At 58.6% G+C, this 14,825-nt stretch overlaps 1 protein-coding gene across 1 annotated transcript in view; it reads left to right on the top strand.

The window, feature by feature from the left end:
• The first annotated feature begins 516 nt into the window (after positions 1-516).
• Positions 517-14,825, top strand: part of FADS2 (fatty acid desaturase 2) — a 31,924-nt gene continuing 17,615 nt past the window's right edge. The window contains exons 1-4 of the mRNA XM_004599325.4: positions 517-860; positions 12,625-12,735; positions 14,147-14,344; positions 14,431-14,532. Of these exons, the coding sequence (XP_004599382.2) occupies positions 654-860; positions 12,625-12,735; positions 14,147-14,344; positions 14,431-14,532 (618 nt within the window). The 5' untranslated portion in view covers positions 517-653. The remainder of the gene's footprint in view (positions 861-12,624; positions 12,736-14,146; positions 14,345-14,430; positions 14,533-14,825) is intronic.

Here is a 14,825-nt window from a genome sequence, read left to right as displayed (position 1 = left end):
AGCCCAGGAGCACTCAGAGCCCAGTCGCGGCCCCTTCGGAATCTCAGCGGGCGCCCGGGCCCGCAGCGAGGGAGGGGGGAGGTCGGACACGTAGCGGGGCCTCGCAGGAGCGGGGCCTCCACGCCGCGGGGCGGGGGAGACGGGGACCCGCTGCTCCAGCCCGCTGGCCTTCGAAAGATCCTCCTGGGCCAATGGCAGGCGGGGCGACGCGCCCTGATTGGTGCAGGCGCTCTGCTGATCACTGTGGAAACCCGGGCGGCGGGGAACGCGGGAGGATGCGGAGCCCCGGGCAAGGGGGAGGGGTGGGGTGGGGAGAGGGGGCTGGAGGGGCGGGCGGAGGAGGCGTCGTCGGGGCCCTGAGCTATCCGGGAGTTTTTGCCGGAGGCAAAAGTCTGTAGCGGGCGGGGCGGAGGAAGGGGACCGCTGGGGGGCACTGGGTAGCCAGGGTTACGCGCCGAGGGAAGGCAGGGATACTTCCCGAGCGCTGGCGAGGAGGAGCGAGAGCGAGGGGAGGGGGCGCGGTGGGAGGAGGAGTAGAAGACAAAAGCCGAACGCGAGAACGCACCGCGACCGGGAGGGAGCCGTCTGTCTGGCCAGCGAGCAGCGGGCGCGAGGAGGCCGCGCTGCACGGGGCACCCGAGTGGACAGGCAGCATGGGGAAGGGGGGCAACCAGGGCGAGGGGGCCCCCGAGCGGGAGGCGACCATGCCCACCTTCAGCTGGGAGGAGATTCAGAAGCACAACTTGCGCACCGACAAGTGGCTTGTCATCGACCGCAAGGTCTACAACGTCACGAAGTGGTCCCAGCGGCACCCGGGGGGCCACCGGGTCATCGGGCACTACGCGGGAGAAGATGCTACGGTAGGTACTGGAGGCTGTCGGGTCACCTTTGGGTTGCTACAGGCAGAGTCAGGAACTGGGGGCGCTGGGCGCCAAACAGCTCCTCGGGCGCTGGATGGCGCGTGGGACGTCCAGGAGGCAGGCAAAGTGTGTCGACACCCGCGCTTCTCCCGGGAGTCCTGCTTTGGGTCAGCTGGGTCTCCTCGGGACCCGCGTCGGACTTGGCACGGCCGGAAAGGCGACCCCTCAGGGAGGTCTCAGAGCTAGGAAGCCGTGCACTATCTGTCCCGCGCTGGAACCCACGCTTCCCGCGGCTTTCGCCGGGAGCCAGGGACTCCCCCAAAGAGGGCGCTCTGACCCTAGGGCTTGCTCTCCCTCAGCGCGGAAGATGGCCGGCCACCCTTGGGCGCGGGACGAGGAGGCGGAGGGAGGACGCGGGAGCAGCCCCGTGTGGGACTCCGCGCGCGCGTCCCGCGTTTTCCAGCCAGCCCCGGCGGGCGGAGAGGGAAAGCGGCTCCCTGACCCGCGCCGTTAGGAATCAGCTCCAAGGAGGTCCGCAATGGCTGCTCCGAGAGACCGCCCGGGAGCTCGGGTTCCCACGCTCCCACCTCAACGGCCGGCCTGCTGGGAGCCGGGGTGGTGGGGGGACCTGGAGTCTGACGAGCTCTGGTCGGGACCAAAGGCTTCAGCCGCACCAGGCTGGTTGGGCAACAGGTCGTCGGCACCCGGGGTTACTCGCGGACATTCAACTCAATGGCCCTCTGTTTTTAAAGGCACCCGGGACCGCCTGTCTCTCCTGCACTCCGTGGGCCGTGGGGCCTCTCCCGAGGGGCCCTCCCTGGCACCCGGTACATGGCTGAGCAGTTTCACAGCCTTCCCCACCAAGTTTGAGGGGGCGCGGAGGGGAGGACATTCAGCAGCTGGACTCAGACCAGGAGGAGATGGGGAGGGAAGAAAGGGGCTTCTCCTGGTGGTCGTGAGTGGTGGTGAGTTGAGAAATACGTCTGGTGGTTCTGGACCTTTGGGAACAGGGATAGAGGAGAGGCAGGTGGGTTCCTGACCTTTCACTGGCCAAGCCCTGCACAGCCCAGATCCTGAGTCCCTCACCTCTTTCCAGCTCAGTGAGACAGGCCTAGGAAGCCAGACCAGGCAGCCGTGCTCTGAGCTGCTGAAGGGGGCTGGATTGAGGCGTGTCCCAGGTTGGACTGCACTGGTGGCCTGCCGCTCCTGGCTGTTTCATGTGCCTGTGGGCGCTGGGGCTGCTCACCAGGACTTAGAGCCATCAATCATTCAGGCACCTTCAAGTCATCGTCTCTGGTGCCAGACCCAGTGAGGAGCTTCAGGAAAAACGATTTCCAAATAAGATACCTGCTGGCGCCTGGTTAGGATCTGGCCGTTACTCTGTGGTGCTGGGCTTGCCAGGTCCCCATCTCCTAGGGATAAACAGCTTCCTAGAAGGAAAAGTTGACTGTGGTAATGGCTTTGGTCTGAGTTTTTCATGTTGTCAAGTAGACAAGATTGGCGAGCACCTTGAACTTCTAAGCAGAAGACCTGAGGTTTACTGCAGCATTGTTCTGGAGTCCCCAGTGCTTCCCTGAACGGAGCAGGGAGTTTCCTCAGAAATCAGTCCCCGGATGCATCTCCTGCCCCGTTCTGTCTCAGAACAGGGTCCGAGTCACCATGTTTCTGGCCCTGCACTGGTGTGCTTTCGTGCACTGTAAATCTGGCACGTTGTATGTCAGTTCCCCGTTACAAGAAAGTTTGGGTGTGAGCCAGAGTGAGCCACAAACAGCCCTGGAATTCCCCCATAAAAAAAGGCATGATGGCTGGGTTCATCTGCTCTATGCCGTGGTGTGGCTGAGAGCCCTGCCCCACGCCCACAAAGTACACCTGTCTGCCATTTCCATATGTTCCGTTCTCAGCAGTGTGGGCTGTCACATGCTAGCACCTGAGGAACGCCACAGGGCACCGTCAGACTGACGACAGGGGAGCCGGAATGCAAAGTATGTGAAGAAAAGCTACACATCTAGGCTGGTTTTACTTAACAGAGGATGGTACAGCAGTAGTTCCTCTTCCAGGAGCTTCTGCCTTGCAAAATAAGACCTGTGGGGCCTGAGATGCTGGGACCTGGGAGTCCATGAATGGCAACTTGACCTCTTGGGATGCCTTTCTTTTTTCTTTTTTTTTTTATGACTGTAAAGGATCATGGTGGAAAAAGGCCTTGGGCAGTTGGGGCTGGTATGAGCAAGAGCCCTAAAAAGGGGGGAGGGAACAGGTTGCAGGAGCTGAGGGGCTGTGGAGCAAGTGGCTTTGTTCCTCCTTCTTCAGAGCCTGGAGGCAGTGAATGTTCAAAGCGAAGGCACGGCCAGGGCAGGTCAGGACAGAGAGACGCCACGGCCAGGTCCCGCAGCCCACAGCAGCCACAGAGGCCCTTCGTTGGTGATGCTGTGGTTGTGCTCAAAGCAACCCTGTGGATTGCTCACTGCTCCGAGGGTTCAGGGGCTTGCTCAAGAGGTGTCACCTCCCTGGGCTCAAGATGCAGAGCCCGCCTTGCCCTGCTCCCTAGTTGCACTTCTCGCCTCTGTTCCGCTGGGTCTCCTGTCCTTTTCTTGGCTGGGAGCCCGAAGAACGCCTCCCACCCCCATGCCTGTGTCCGCTCCGTTTCAGGGCGTTCCTCCTGGGGACTCTGTGTCTTCTGCAACAATTAATCAAACATTCATTGGGTGTCTCCTGGCCTCTGAGTCGAGCCCAGGCGTAAGGATGAATAATTCACGGATGGTGGCCCGAATCCAGCGCTTCCCTCCTCTCTATCTCAGGCCGAGTGGTGCTCTGGGCACTTGGTCCCCAGATGCCAGTCCCCCCCGCCCCCCAGCCTGCTGGCCTCAGCAGTTGCCCTGCTCTGTGTTGGGGCCCTTGGGAATCAAGGGAAGGTGAGAAGCATCAGAGATTAACATTCCGTCTTGCTGTTTTCCTGGCAAGGGAACGGGAGGAAAATGGAGCATGGTTCCTCCTTTAAGACAGGACCTTGGACTTTGATATTTATTTACTTATTTAAGATTGATTGATTGCTTTAAAGGGTAGAGCATTGGGAGGGCTGCGGGAGAGGACGTCTAGCTCGGATCCCGAACCCAGTCCGCCATGTGCCCATGGCTCATGGCGGGCTGGGCCCGGACATGCCCGGGTGCGGGGCCTGCTTCCTTCTGGGGTGAGTACACCGAGGGGGGAGGCCTCCGTGACTGGGCATGTCCGGGGCCCACCCGCCACCCTCATTGGGTGGTGAACGGGATTGGGGAGGGGCGCAACCTCGGGCCCGCGGGATTACACCTCCGGCTGCCAGAGGCGAGCTGAGGGCTGCGGGAGAGGACGTCTAGCTCGGATCCCGAACCCAGTCCGCCATGTGCCCATGGCTCATGGCGGGCTGGGCCCGGACATGCCCGGGTGCGGGGCCTGCTTCCTTCTGGGGTGAGTACACCGAGGGGGGAGGCCTCCGTGACTGGGCATGTCCGGGGCCCACCCGCCACCCTCATTGGGTGGTGAACGGGATTGGGGAGGGGCGCAACCTCGGGCCTGCGGGATTACACCTCCGGCTGCCAGAGGCGAGCCGAGGGCTGCGGGAGAGGACGTCTAGCTCGGATCCCGAACCCAGTCCGCCATGTGCCCATGGCTCATGGCGGGCTGGGCCCGGACATGCCCGGGTGCGGGGCCTGCTTCCTTCTGGGGTGAGTACACCGAGGGGGGAGGCCTCCGTGACTGGGCATGTCCGGGGCCCACCCGCCACCCTCATTGGGTGGTGAACGGGATTGGGGAGGGGCGCAACCTCGGGCCTGCGGGATTACACCTCCGGCTGCCAGAGGCGAGCCGAGGGCTGCGGGAGAGGACGTCTAGCTCGGATCCCGAACCCAGTCCGCCATGTGCCCATGGCTCATGGCGGGCTGGGCCCGGACATGCCCGGGTGCGGGGCCTGCTTCCTTCTGGGGTGAGTACACCGAGGGGGGAGGCCTCCGTGACTGGGCATGTCCGGGGCCCACCCGCCACCCTCATTGGGTGGTGAACGGGATTGGGGAGGGGCGCAACCTCGGGCCTGCGGGATTACACCTCCGGCTGCCAGAGGCGAGCCGAGGGCTGCGGGAGAGGACGTCTAGCTCGGATCCCGAACCCAGTCCGCCATGTGCCCATGGCTCATGGCGGGCTGGGCCCGGACATGCCCGGGTGCGGGGCCTGCTTCCTTCTGGGGTGAGTACACCGAGGGGGGAGGCCTCCGTGACTGGGCATGTCCGGGGCCCACCCGCCACCCTCATTGGGTGGTGAACGGGATTGGGGAGGGGCGCAACCTCGGGCCTGCGGGATTACACCTCCGGCTGCCAGAGGCGAGCCGAGGGCTGCGGGAGAGGACGTCTAGCTCGGATCCCGAACCCAGTCCGCCATGTGCCCATGGCTCATGGCGGGCTGGGCCCGGACATGCCCGGGTGCGGGGCCTGCTTCCTTCTGGGGTGAGTACACCGAGGGGGGAGGCCTCCGTGACTGGGCATGTCCGGGGCCCACCCGCCACCCTCATTGGGTGGTGAACGGGATTGGGGAGGGGCGCAACCTCGGGCCTGCGGGATTACACCTCCGGCTGCCAGAGGCGAGCCGAGGGCTGCGGGAGAGGACGTCTAGCTCGGATCCCGAACCCAGTCCGCCATGTGCCCATGGCTCATGGCGGGCTGGGCCCGGACATGCCCGGGTGCGGGGCCTGCTTCCTTCTGGGGTGAGTACACCGAGGGGGGAGGCCTCCGTGACTGGGCATGTCCGGGGCCCACCCGCCACCCTCATTGGGTGGTGAACGGGATTGGGGAGGGGCGCAACCTCGGGCCTGCGGGATTACACCTCCGGCTGCCAGAGGCGAGCCGAGGGCTGCGGGAGAGGACGTCTAGCTCGGATCCCGAACCCAGTCCGCCATGTGCCCATGGCTCATGGCGGGCTGGGCCCGGGCGGCCAGTGCGCCATTTGGCGCCAGGCTGAGCCTGCTGGCCGCCCGGCCGGGGAGCTCTGGGGTATGGGACGTCTGAATCGCTGCTGAGATAGCTCTAGAGTGACCCCACTGTTTCTGGGATCTGAGTCAATCCTAAAGATTCCCAATACCAGCAACTCTTCCTTTGAAGAACTTCCAATCCCTTAATAATGCTGAGCTTTGAACACCTATCAAGTAAAAGATAAGCTCCGGCTTGTCTAGCAGGCTGGCACCTAATGGTCCTTGGAGCAACCACGTGCAGGTGCGTGATTTATGGCTAGGAACGGTCCCAATCTGGGATGCCACAGCTGGGATGAGGTTCCCACCAAGGGGTGTATGTGCTGGAATGGGGGCTGCGTTCTATCTAGAAAACAGTTGCAGTCACCCGAGGCACTAGTGTGGGCTGGGATTGGATGCACCAGGCCGGTTTAGATCCCAGCACCATCTGGTGTTATGGAGAAACAGGGTAGATGTGGGACTGACTAGGCTGGGTCTCAATCCCCTTCTGAGCCATGTGTGAGCTGTATGTGGGTATGGACGAGCCATGGCTGGGCTGAAACATCCAACAACAAGAGTCAGAATGGGGTGAAAGCCAGCCAGGAAAAGCCACTGTTCCTGCTAGGACAGGAGGTGAACTGAGTAGGGTTGGCTCAAGAACCCCCTGGCAAGCGCAAAATCTGGCATTGGGAGGGGTTCTGATGGAGGAGCCTGGGCAACTCCTCTGGCAGGACACAGTCCCTGCAGGTAAGCGCGAGAAGCATGATTGGAAACAGCCCAGAATAGGCCATGGAAAGTTTCCCACTGGCATGCATTCGGCATGGGTCAGGAGCAGACCAGGCTGAATCAGTTCATGTCATCCTCTGGCAAATCCGATCACCAGAACTGAGTGTGGAATGGGCCGGGTTCGGTTGCGACAAAACCAGTACACATTATGGAACGCCAGGGCGTGGCTGCCTGTACTGGATATGAATGCAGCACCCATCCAGCACACGTGAGATCCAGGATGGGAGGGGCAAAGCTGGCGGGGGGTTAAGGGGCTGGCCCCCTCGCTGGACAGCCACTCCCACTGGAGAGCGTGGGATGAGATAGAGACAGACACGACTAAGCAAGGCTATAACACCTGTGCGCTGCATGTGGACTAGATCAGGGCCACAGCTTCAGCTGGCAGAAGCTGGCACTGGGGACTAATTCTGTCGAGTCAAATCACAGGACCACCTAAAGAGTGCATAAACCGGGACAGAGAGACCTGGGAGGGAAAAAGTGGGTTCCCCCTTCTTGGGTCACTATTCCCGTGGGAGGGCATGAAAACTAGGACGGGGGCTGGGATGGCTAGATAGAGAGGTACTCAACAATATCTGTGAGGGCTGGATGGTTGAGTTGGTTAGATAAAACTAAGCTTTAATACCCATTGACAAGTACCAGAGCCAAATGGGATGGGGGACAGATTGGTCTTCTGCTACACATACTGGCAAACCAGGATAGGGGGCGGTCTGGTGGGGGTTATTGTGGGTCGCCCCAACTAGGCTGCAGCTCCCACTGGTTGATGTAAGGGCCGAACCAGACTGGACTGCAACACCCATTGGTTCCAGTGCAACTCGGGACTGAAAACAGAACCAACCCAGCAATTGCAACCACCAGCTGATCAGGGTGATGGACTGTGCCGGGCCCTGTGCTTGCTAGAACACACAAGAAACTAATCTGGGAATACCTCAAAGTATCTTTGGAGATCTCCCCACTTGAACTGCTGGACTCAGAATTCTAACCAAGAAAAGACAGAAGACAGAATAGGACAATCATTCAACCCAGCTACATGTTGGCAGCGAAATATGGGACAAATGGAGACTTCATGATGGACCATATCAATCAGTGGACCACCTCATCGAGCGAAACTGGCAGTGACTCATAACTGGAGAACTATTAACTCCACTTGAGCACATATCTCAGAGCATGCCCCACATCCGGGACTCGGGGTACCAGGTGGGGCTTCTCCCTCAATATCCCCCTTTACCTCAGATACATGATGGAAACAATATGGACAAAATAGCATTGCCCACCTCCCTATCCCCCTGAACCTTTTTTTTTCTTTTTCTTGTTTTTCCTTCAACTATAGTTAACTATGTAAAGATTGTCAACAACAATACAATAAAATGGATAAAAAAAAAAAAAAAAAAAAAAGGGTAGAGCATTGGAGGAAAGAGAAAGCTTCCATCTGTTGGCTTACACCCTAACTGGCCACAATGGCACGGCTGGGCCAAGAGTCAGGAACTCCATCTGGCTCTCCCACATGAGTGGTAGGGGTCCGGATACTTGAGAGCTGTCATCTGCTGCCTTCCCAGGCGTGTTGGCAGGGAGCTGGATTAGAAGCAGAGCATCTGGTACTAAGGCAAGAAAGGCCAGCGCTGCAAGTGGTGGCTTAACGGACTGTGCCACAATGCTAGCCTCCGCCATGGTGTTTGGGAACAGAGGGTCTGGATTATGAATTCCTAGCTACGATCTGGGTGGGAACAGATGAATGTCTGACAGCTACAGCACAGCAGCCTAACCAGAGGGGCAGTCCAGGCAAGCCCTGGGAATGCTTCCAAAAAGAGAATAGCCAAGGCATTCATTCTTTAGGCAGGAGCCTCTTCTGGTACAGCCCTCTGTCCTCAGGGAATTTAGCGTCCTACCCCCTCCAATGCTCTTGCCACTGGGCACACTGCCCCCACCAGCCTCCCTGGAGACGTGGCACAGGGCTTCCCACCCTGCCAGCATCTGCCCACTGTGGGAAGGGAGTCAGTATCTCTTTTGATCACTAGCTCTCTGGTAATCCCACTATGGGCACAGGGTTTGGCTCATCCTGTGCTGACCGAGTCCTTGGCCAAGTGGCTGGATCTGCAGAGCTGGATTAGAGACCAGCCTTCGTCTGGGGGGGGGGGGCGTGGGCACAGCCAGGGACGAGACCTGGCACCAGGCGCTTGTTGTGCTGGGTGGGGGTGGTGAATGTCAGCTCCTGCTGGAGTTGGGCAAGGGCGAAGGCATTTGGAGCTTGTGGAGAGCAAAGCAGGCATCAGCAAAGGCCCAAAGGCAGCCTGGGCAAGCTAGGTGTGCTGACCCTGCCTCTCCCTGCTGACCGCTCTGTGCCCAACACGCAGCTGCCCTGGGGACTGATTCAGTTCTGCCCTCCGCACCTGCTTGCCCTCCTTGCTCTTCTTTCATACACTGGAGCTTCTTCCTGGAAGGATTTTGGCACCTTGTCCCTGTCTGCCGAGGATGGAGTCTTGTTTCTGTTCTCTTTCCAAAATCAATGTTTGGCTTGGCCCCAGCCTGCCCTGCCACACAACCTGTCTTGTACTAAACAGATACTCCTGCCATGAAACAGCTATTGGGAGCTTTGGGCCAGTATTCCCTGCCATGAAACAGCTGTTGGGAGCTTTGGGCCAGTATTCCCTGCCATGAAACAGTTGTTGGGAGCCTTGGGCCAGTGTTGGGCCCATCTGTATGCTTGGAAAAAGCCGACCCCAGAGCTGTGGACTCTCAGGCAGGAGGAAGCTCGTTCTGATTGGTGGAAGACTAGAGTTGGGCAGGTGACATGGTTTGCATATTGATAAAAGAGTCTCTCTCTCTCTCTCTCTCTCTCTCTCACACACACACACACACACACACACACACACACGCATCTTCTGTCTTCTGGTTCATCCCCCAAATGCCCGTAACAGCTGGGCTGGGCCAGGCTGAAGCCAGGAACTGAACTTCAGCCAGGTCCCTGGTGTAGGTGGCAAGAACCGAAGGACTTGGGCTGTCGTCAGAAGTATGGGGCAGCCAGGACTCAAACCAGGCACCACCAAATGGGACATAGGCCTCCCTGGTGCCTTGACTCTTAAGTTGGCAGTACCAAGAGGGTGAAAGTGAAGCCAACTAGGGCATCTGGAAGTCTTTGGGATTGGGTTGGGTCGGGTCATGAATGTGGAGCTCCACGGTTGCATCTTGGTCATTTCACAAGAGACCACAGAGGCAGACACCTGAATTCCCTCGTGCTGAATGGTGCCGCCTCGGGACTCTGGCAACAAGAACACCTTCACTCAGTGCCCAGCGAACGGGATCACCTAGTGCTGGGCTGGGAGCTGGAGCAAGCCCTGCCTCTCCCGGAGCTGCCTATCTTAGGTATTTCTCTGTAGTGACCAAAGCCAGTTGAATACAGCATGGCTGATACAACTGCAGAATTCCTTCATTGTGGCCAGGGGGCAGGTGTCTTTGCCAAGCTCTGTTCACATCTCTGCAGCAGCACCTGCTTTGCAGGGCTTGGTAGCCGTTCGTGGTTGATGCACACAGACCACTAGGGAGCTCTGAGGCCAGCCTACGTGACCTCAGTAGGCGGTGTGTCTGCCATCTGCCCACGTGTGGCTGCTCCTGTTCCAGAAGGGCCCACAGGCTATAGCGTGTGTGAGCCTGCCATTGAGGTCACCATGTTGACCATTGTGAAGATAAAGCAGGGTAGTGTTCCATGACTGCGGGAGGGGTGTTTCAGGTGGGTGGCTGGGGACAATGGCTCTGAAGGGACCATCCCTAGTGTATTCAAGGGCAGGCCACACCAGGCCTTCTGCGTAGGCTGCCAGCTCAGCCGCGACATTAGCCGGTCCATTGGAGCACTCGGTGTTCTGAGATTGCAGGAAGTGCTTGGGAGAGAGCTGCCTTCGGAGGCAGGTGGACTTGGCCCGGGGCCCAGCACTGCCACCTGGAGCAAGGACTTCATTTCTTGTACGTCAGTGTCTGCAAACAGAGCTTGGAGGCTTAAAGGAGGAGCCATAAAGGTGCCGCTTGGCACCCTGCCTGGCACGTGGCTGGCGCAGGGAGGTGAGGCTGTGAGGGCTTGTGGACCAGGGAGGGGTTGAAGGGAGCAGCTGATCAGGGCTGTGGGCTGTCATCTGCTCCTGGCTGGGCCTTGGGGCAGGGTCCTTCCCCCTGTGCCCTGGTATTGGGCAGGTGGCACGGGCTGAGATGGACATGCTTTGCCTGCTGCTGAATTCTACATCCCTGTGAGCTGTGGTAAGGATTCGTGTGGCCCTCGGGCCCTCTGTGGCTCTGCAGGAAGCTGCCTTGCCCGGGACTTCCTGTCTGTGTCTCCAGAGCCCTGGTCTGGTGTGTGAAGAGCCCGGAAAGGGGCTTTCTCGGCCTCCAGCGTGGCGCTGCCTTCAGCAGCGCAGCTGTGTCTTTCCCAGGGCCTTCCTCACATTGCAGAGGTGACAGAGCCCGGGTGGTGGGAGAGAAAGGGCAGCTGGTCTGGCGCTGGCCCTGAGGCCCCTTGCTGTGTGCCCGGGGTCCCTGCAGGGTCTCTGTGTTTCTGAAATGTCTTCAGGCTAAGCTGTCCCTTTTGGAAGCCCTTGGGCTGGTTTTGCCTGCATGACGTGTCACTTAGTAAGCCTGTTCTAGATGCACGTGGAACAGAGATCCAAAGAAGACCCGTGTAAGGGATGCAGTGAGCAGGCAGAAGGTCTGCTCTTGGTCTGAGGGCGATTACCCCTTGGGGTTGGGGAGGACATTTTACTTTGTCAGCTTTTCCCCACCTGCCCTTTTGTTCCTTTTTCCCCCCTTAAAGATTGCTTTTCCTTTATGGGAAAGGCACACTCCTCGAATGGCAGCATCAGGGGCTGGGCCTGGGCCAGGTGGGAGCCAGGAGCCTTAACCTGTCTTCTGCTGCTTTTGCAGGCACGTTAGCAGGGTGTTGGACCCGAACGAGCTTCTGGCACCATGGGTCATGCTGACACATACAGCTCATTGTTTTTAAAGGTTTATTTTATTTGTTTACTTATTTTATTTGAAAGACGCAGTCAAACAGAGAGGAGAACCAAAGAAAGAAAAAGATCTTCAATCCACTGGTTCACTCTCCAAATGACTGCAATGGCCAGAGCTGAGCTGACCTAAAACTGGGAGCCAGGAGCTTCTTCCAGGTCTCCCATCTGGATGCAAACGCTTGGGCCATCCTCTGCAGCTCTCCCAGGTGCATTTGCAAAGAAGCTGAGCCGGAAGTGGAGCAGCTGGGACATGAACCAGTGCTCATATGGGATGTTGGTGTCACAGGCAGAGGCTTAACATACAGTGGCTCTGGTCCTACAAAGCTCATTAAAAAAAAAAAATCTTCAAGTTCCTCAAACATGCAGACACATTGGAAGAGTAAGTGAACAGTGTTGTGCCTTCACCCAGATTCACTCATTGTTCTCTGCTGTGCTGGAGGAGCAGGGAGAGGCTGGTGGAATCAGAGCCAGCACCCATACAGGATGCTGCTGAGGCAGCAGGCGGAGGCTTAAGCAGCTACACCACAGTACCAGCCCCTCATCACACTGTTTTTAATGTGTATGGAAATAGTTTATCTCCCTCCAGGTTTCTTTCAGGAAGTCTTTTCACACAGTTCCGTGTTTACTTCTTGTTTAACATGACCTCCTCGGTGCATTTTCAGCCTTGCTTCTCACTGGCAGCTAGGAACACTGGGCCAGGAGCTACTGTGGGGTGGTGCCATTCACACACCACACAAAGCGTAAATTCAGCCCCAGGTCAGCGGTCAGGGCCTCCCTCAGCTCTGATCCCCCACCCAACTCCTTGGTGCACCTGCCCAGAGGAGCATCTTCTTCTGGCTTGTTGAGGCCACCCACAAGTCCCTGATGGGCTCGCGTGCCCAGCCAGCACAAAGTCCCAGGACAGGTGTTGCTGCTGTAGGCCAGAGAGGGTTCTGGGGCCAGATGATCATGGGAAACCCGGGGGGCTGCTGCCGCTGTGTGCTCACTTTCCTCCCTTCCTCACCCCTGCCCCGCCTCTGTTACCCAGGATGCTTTCCGGGCCTTCCACCCCAACCTGGATGTTGTGGGCAAGTTCCTGAAGCCCCTGTTGATTGGCGAGCTGGCCCCAGAGGAACCCAGTCTTGACCGTGACAAGAATGTGAGTAGGGCTTGCCTGCTTGGGCGGGGGCTTGAGGAGGTGGGCTTGGAGAAGGTCCCTGCATCCTGGGGACCAGGGGGACTTGAGATCCGTCCTGGCTTGGTGGCAGCCCCTGCTATCCCCTCTCTCCTGCCACTCTAACCATGCCCTGTCCTGCCTGAGTAATCCCTTCCCAGTTCTGTCCCCATCTTTCAGCTGCACTCAGAGTGCTGGCCCATGTCCTCCAGAGTCTGCTGGACTTGGCCTCATCCCAGGCAGCGCGCGTACATCTGCATGAGGCCTTCCCAGGACCTCAGGGCTGGGGTAGTGCCGAGGAAATCCTGCATTCCTGTCTGTGCCAGGCAGGGCTCTGCAGGCTGTGGGAGGCGCTGATGCTTGCAGGTGGCTGGGCTGACTTACTCTCACAGGTCTCAGGGCCATCACAGTCCTGCTTGGCATATGGGGCTGGCTGCTTCTGAGCCTTCTCTCACTCCCTATGGAAGCTGACTCCTGGCCCAGGGAGCCCTTCCTCTTGCCCTCTGGGGTTTGTGCCAGCCACTCAACCTTGGCATGGAGCCCGGCAGGACACAAGGTCTTTCCTGGTATGGGCTGCTGGCCTTCCTGAGGAGACACTCCATCTGGGCCTCCAGGGCTCACGAGATTTCCTCCCCATGCTGCTGCTGATGCCGGCTTGCCCCTCGTTATCTCCTTCACACGTGGCTCCCTCTCCCACCTCCACCACCCTCTGTAGCCCTCCATGGCCGGCAGCTTCTTCTCTGTACCCGGCAGCTCCACTGCCTGGCCTAGCTTCTCCAACTGCACATGCTTCTCCCTTTTCTGCTATGGATTCTGCCTCTTCTCTAGGGCCTTCCCACCTCTGGCTCCTTCCACCCACCATCTCCAAGACCCCCCCCTAAGGTGTACCTGCTTGTGTCCAGGCACACCCCTGGCCTCCTGCTGCCCAAGAACTTCTTCTGGGTCTCCCACATGGGTACAGGTGCCCAAGAACTTGAGCCATCCTCTGCTGCTTTCCCAGGCCGTAAGCAGAGAGCTGGATGGAAGTGGAGCAACCAAGATATGAGTTGGTGCCCATAGGGGCTGTTGGCACTATAGGCAGACACTTAGTGTACTGTACCGTGGTGCTGGGCTCTGTTTATTATTTTGTCCACTCATTTACTTGTCAAGGACACTCAGGTTGTTTCTGCCTTTTGCCTGTTGTGTGTGGTAATGCTGTGAACAGTGGTGTACAAAAGACAAGGTTTTGAGTCGAATCCTTGCTCTGCCACTTAATCACCTCTGGACAAGTAGTGGTCCCCAGGGCTGTGCTAGGCACATGGCAGGGGTGTGTGGTCGGCAGTCACTGTGGTGTGTACATCTCCGGGATGTACGGTGCCCAGCTTCCTCCCTCCTCTCCCGTGTTCCTGGTTGACAGTCTCAGATCACGGAGGACTTCCGTACCCTGAAGAAGACGGCTGAAGACATGAACCTGTTCCAGGCCAACCACCTGTTCTTCCTGCTCCTGCTGGCCCACATCATCGTCATGGAGAGCATCGCCTGGTTCATTGTCTTCTACTTTGGCAATGGCTGGATCCCCACGGTCATCACAGCCTTTGTGCTGGCTACCTCTCAGGTGAGCCATGGTACCCTCCCCTGCCCCTCAGAGGCCTGATGCCCGCTGGCTGATGCCCTAAAAGCACCTATGGCCCTCTGTCCTAGGCCCAGGCTGGATGGCTCCAACATGACTACGGCCACCTTTCTGTCTACAAGAAGTCCACCTGGAACCACATTGTCCACAAGTTCATCATTGGCCACTTGAAGGTAAGCGCCAGCAGCCCTGGACGTCTGTCTTTTTGGTTAGCAGGTGGCTCGGGGTCATCTCGCTTCACGCGGTAACCAGGACCCCTTCTGTGGTCAGTGTCCTGAGGCTGCAGGGTGATTGGTAGGTCTCCCAGTGAGCAGGGCCTTCTCTTGGGATGGCCATGATACAGGACATCGCCCTGATTTCCCGAGATCCTGCGTTGTGTTAATGATAAAAACAGATGTGTATTTCTGGAGTCTCTTGGCTCTGTGATGTTGTTGCTGTGCCATGGGCTTAAGTAATAAATTCCTTG

The sequence above is a fragment of the Ochotona princeps genome, chromosome 4 (assembly GCF_030435755.1).
Source record: "Ochotona princeps isolate mOchPri1 chromosome 4, mOchPri1.hap1, whole genome shotgun sequence".
Taxonomy (NCBI): Eukaryota; Metazoa; Chordata; class Mammalia; order Lagomorpha; family Ochotonidae; genus Ochotona; species Ochotona princeps.
This window is presented reverse-complemented; position numbering and strand designations above follow the sequence as displayed.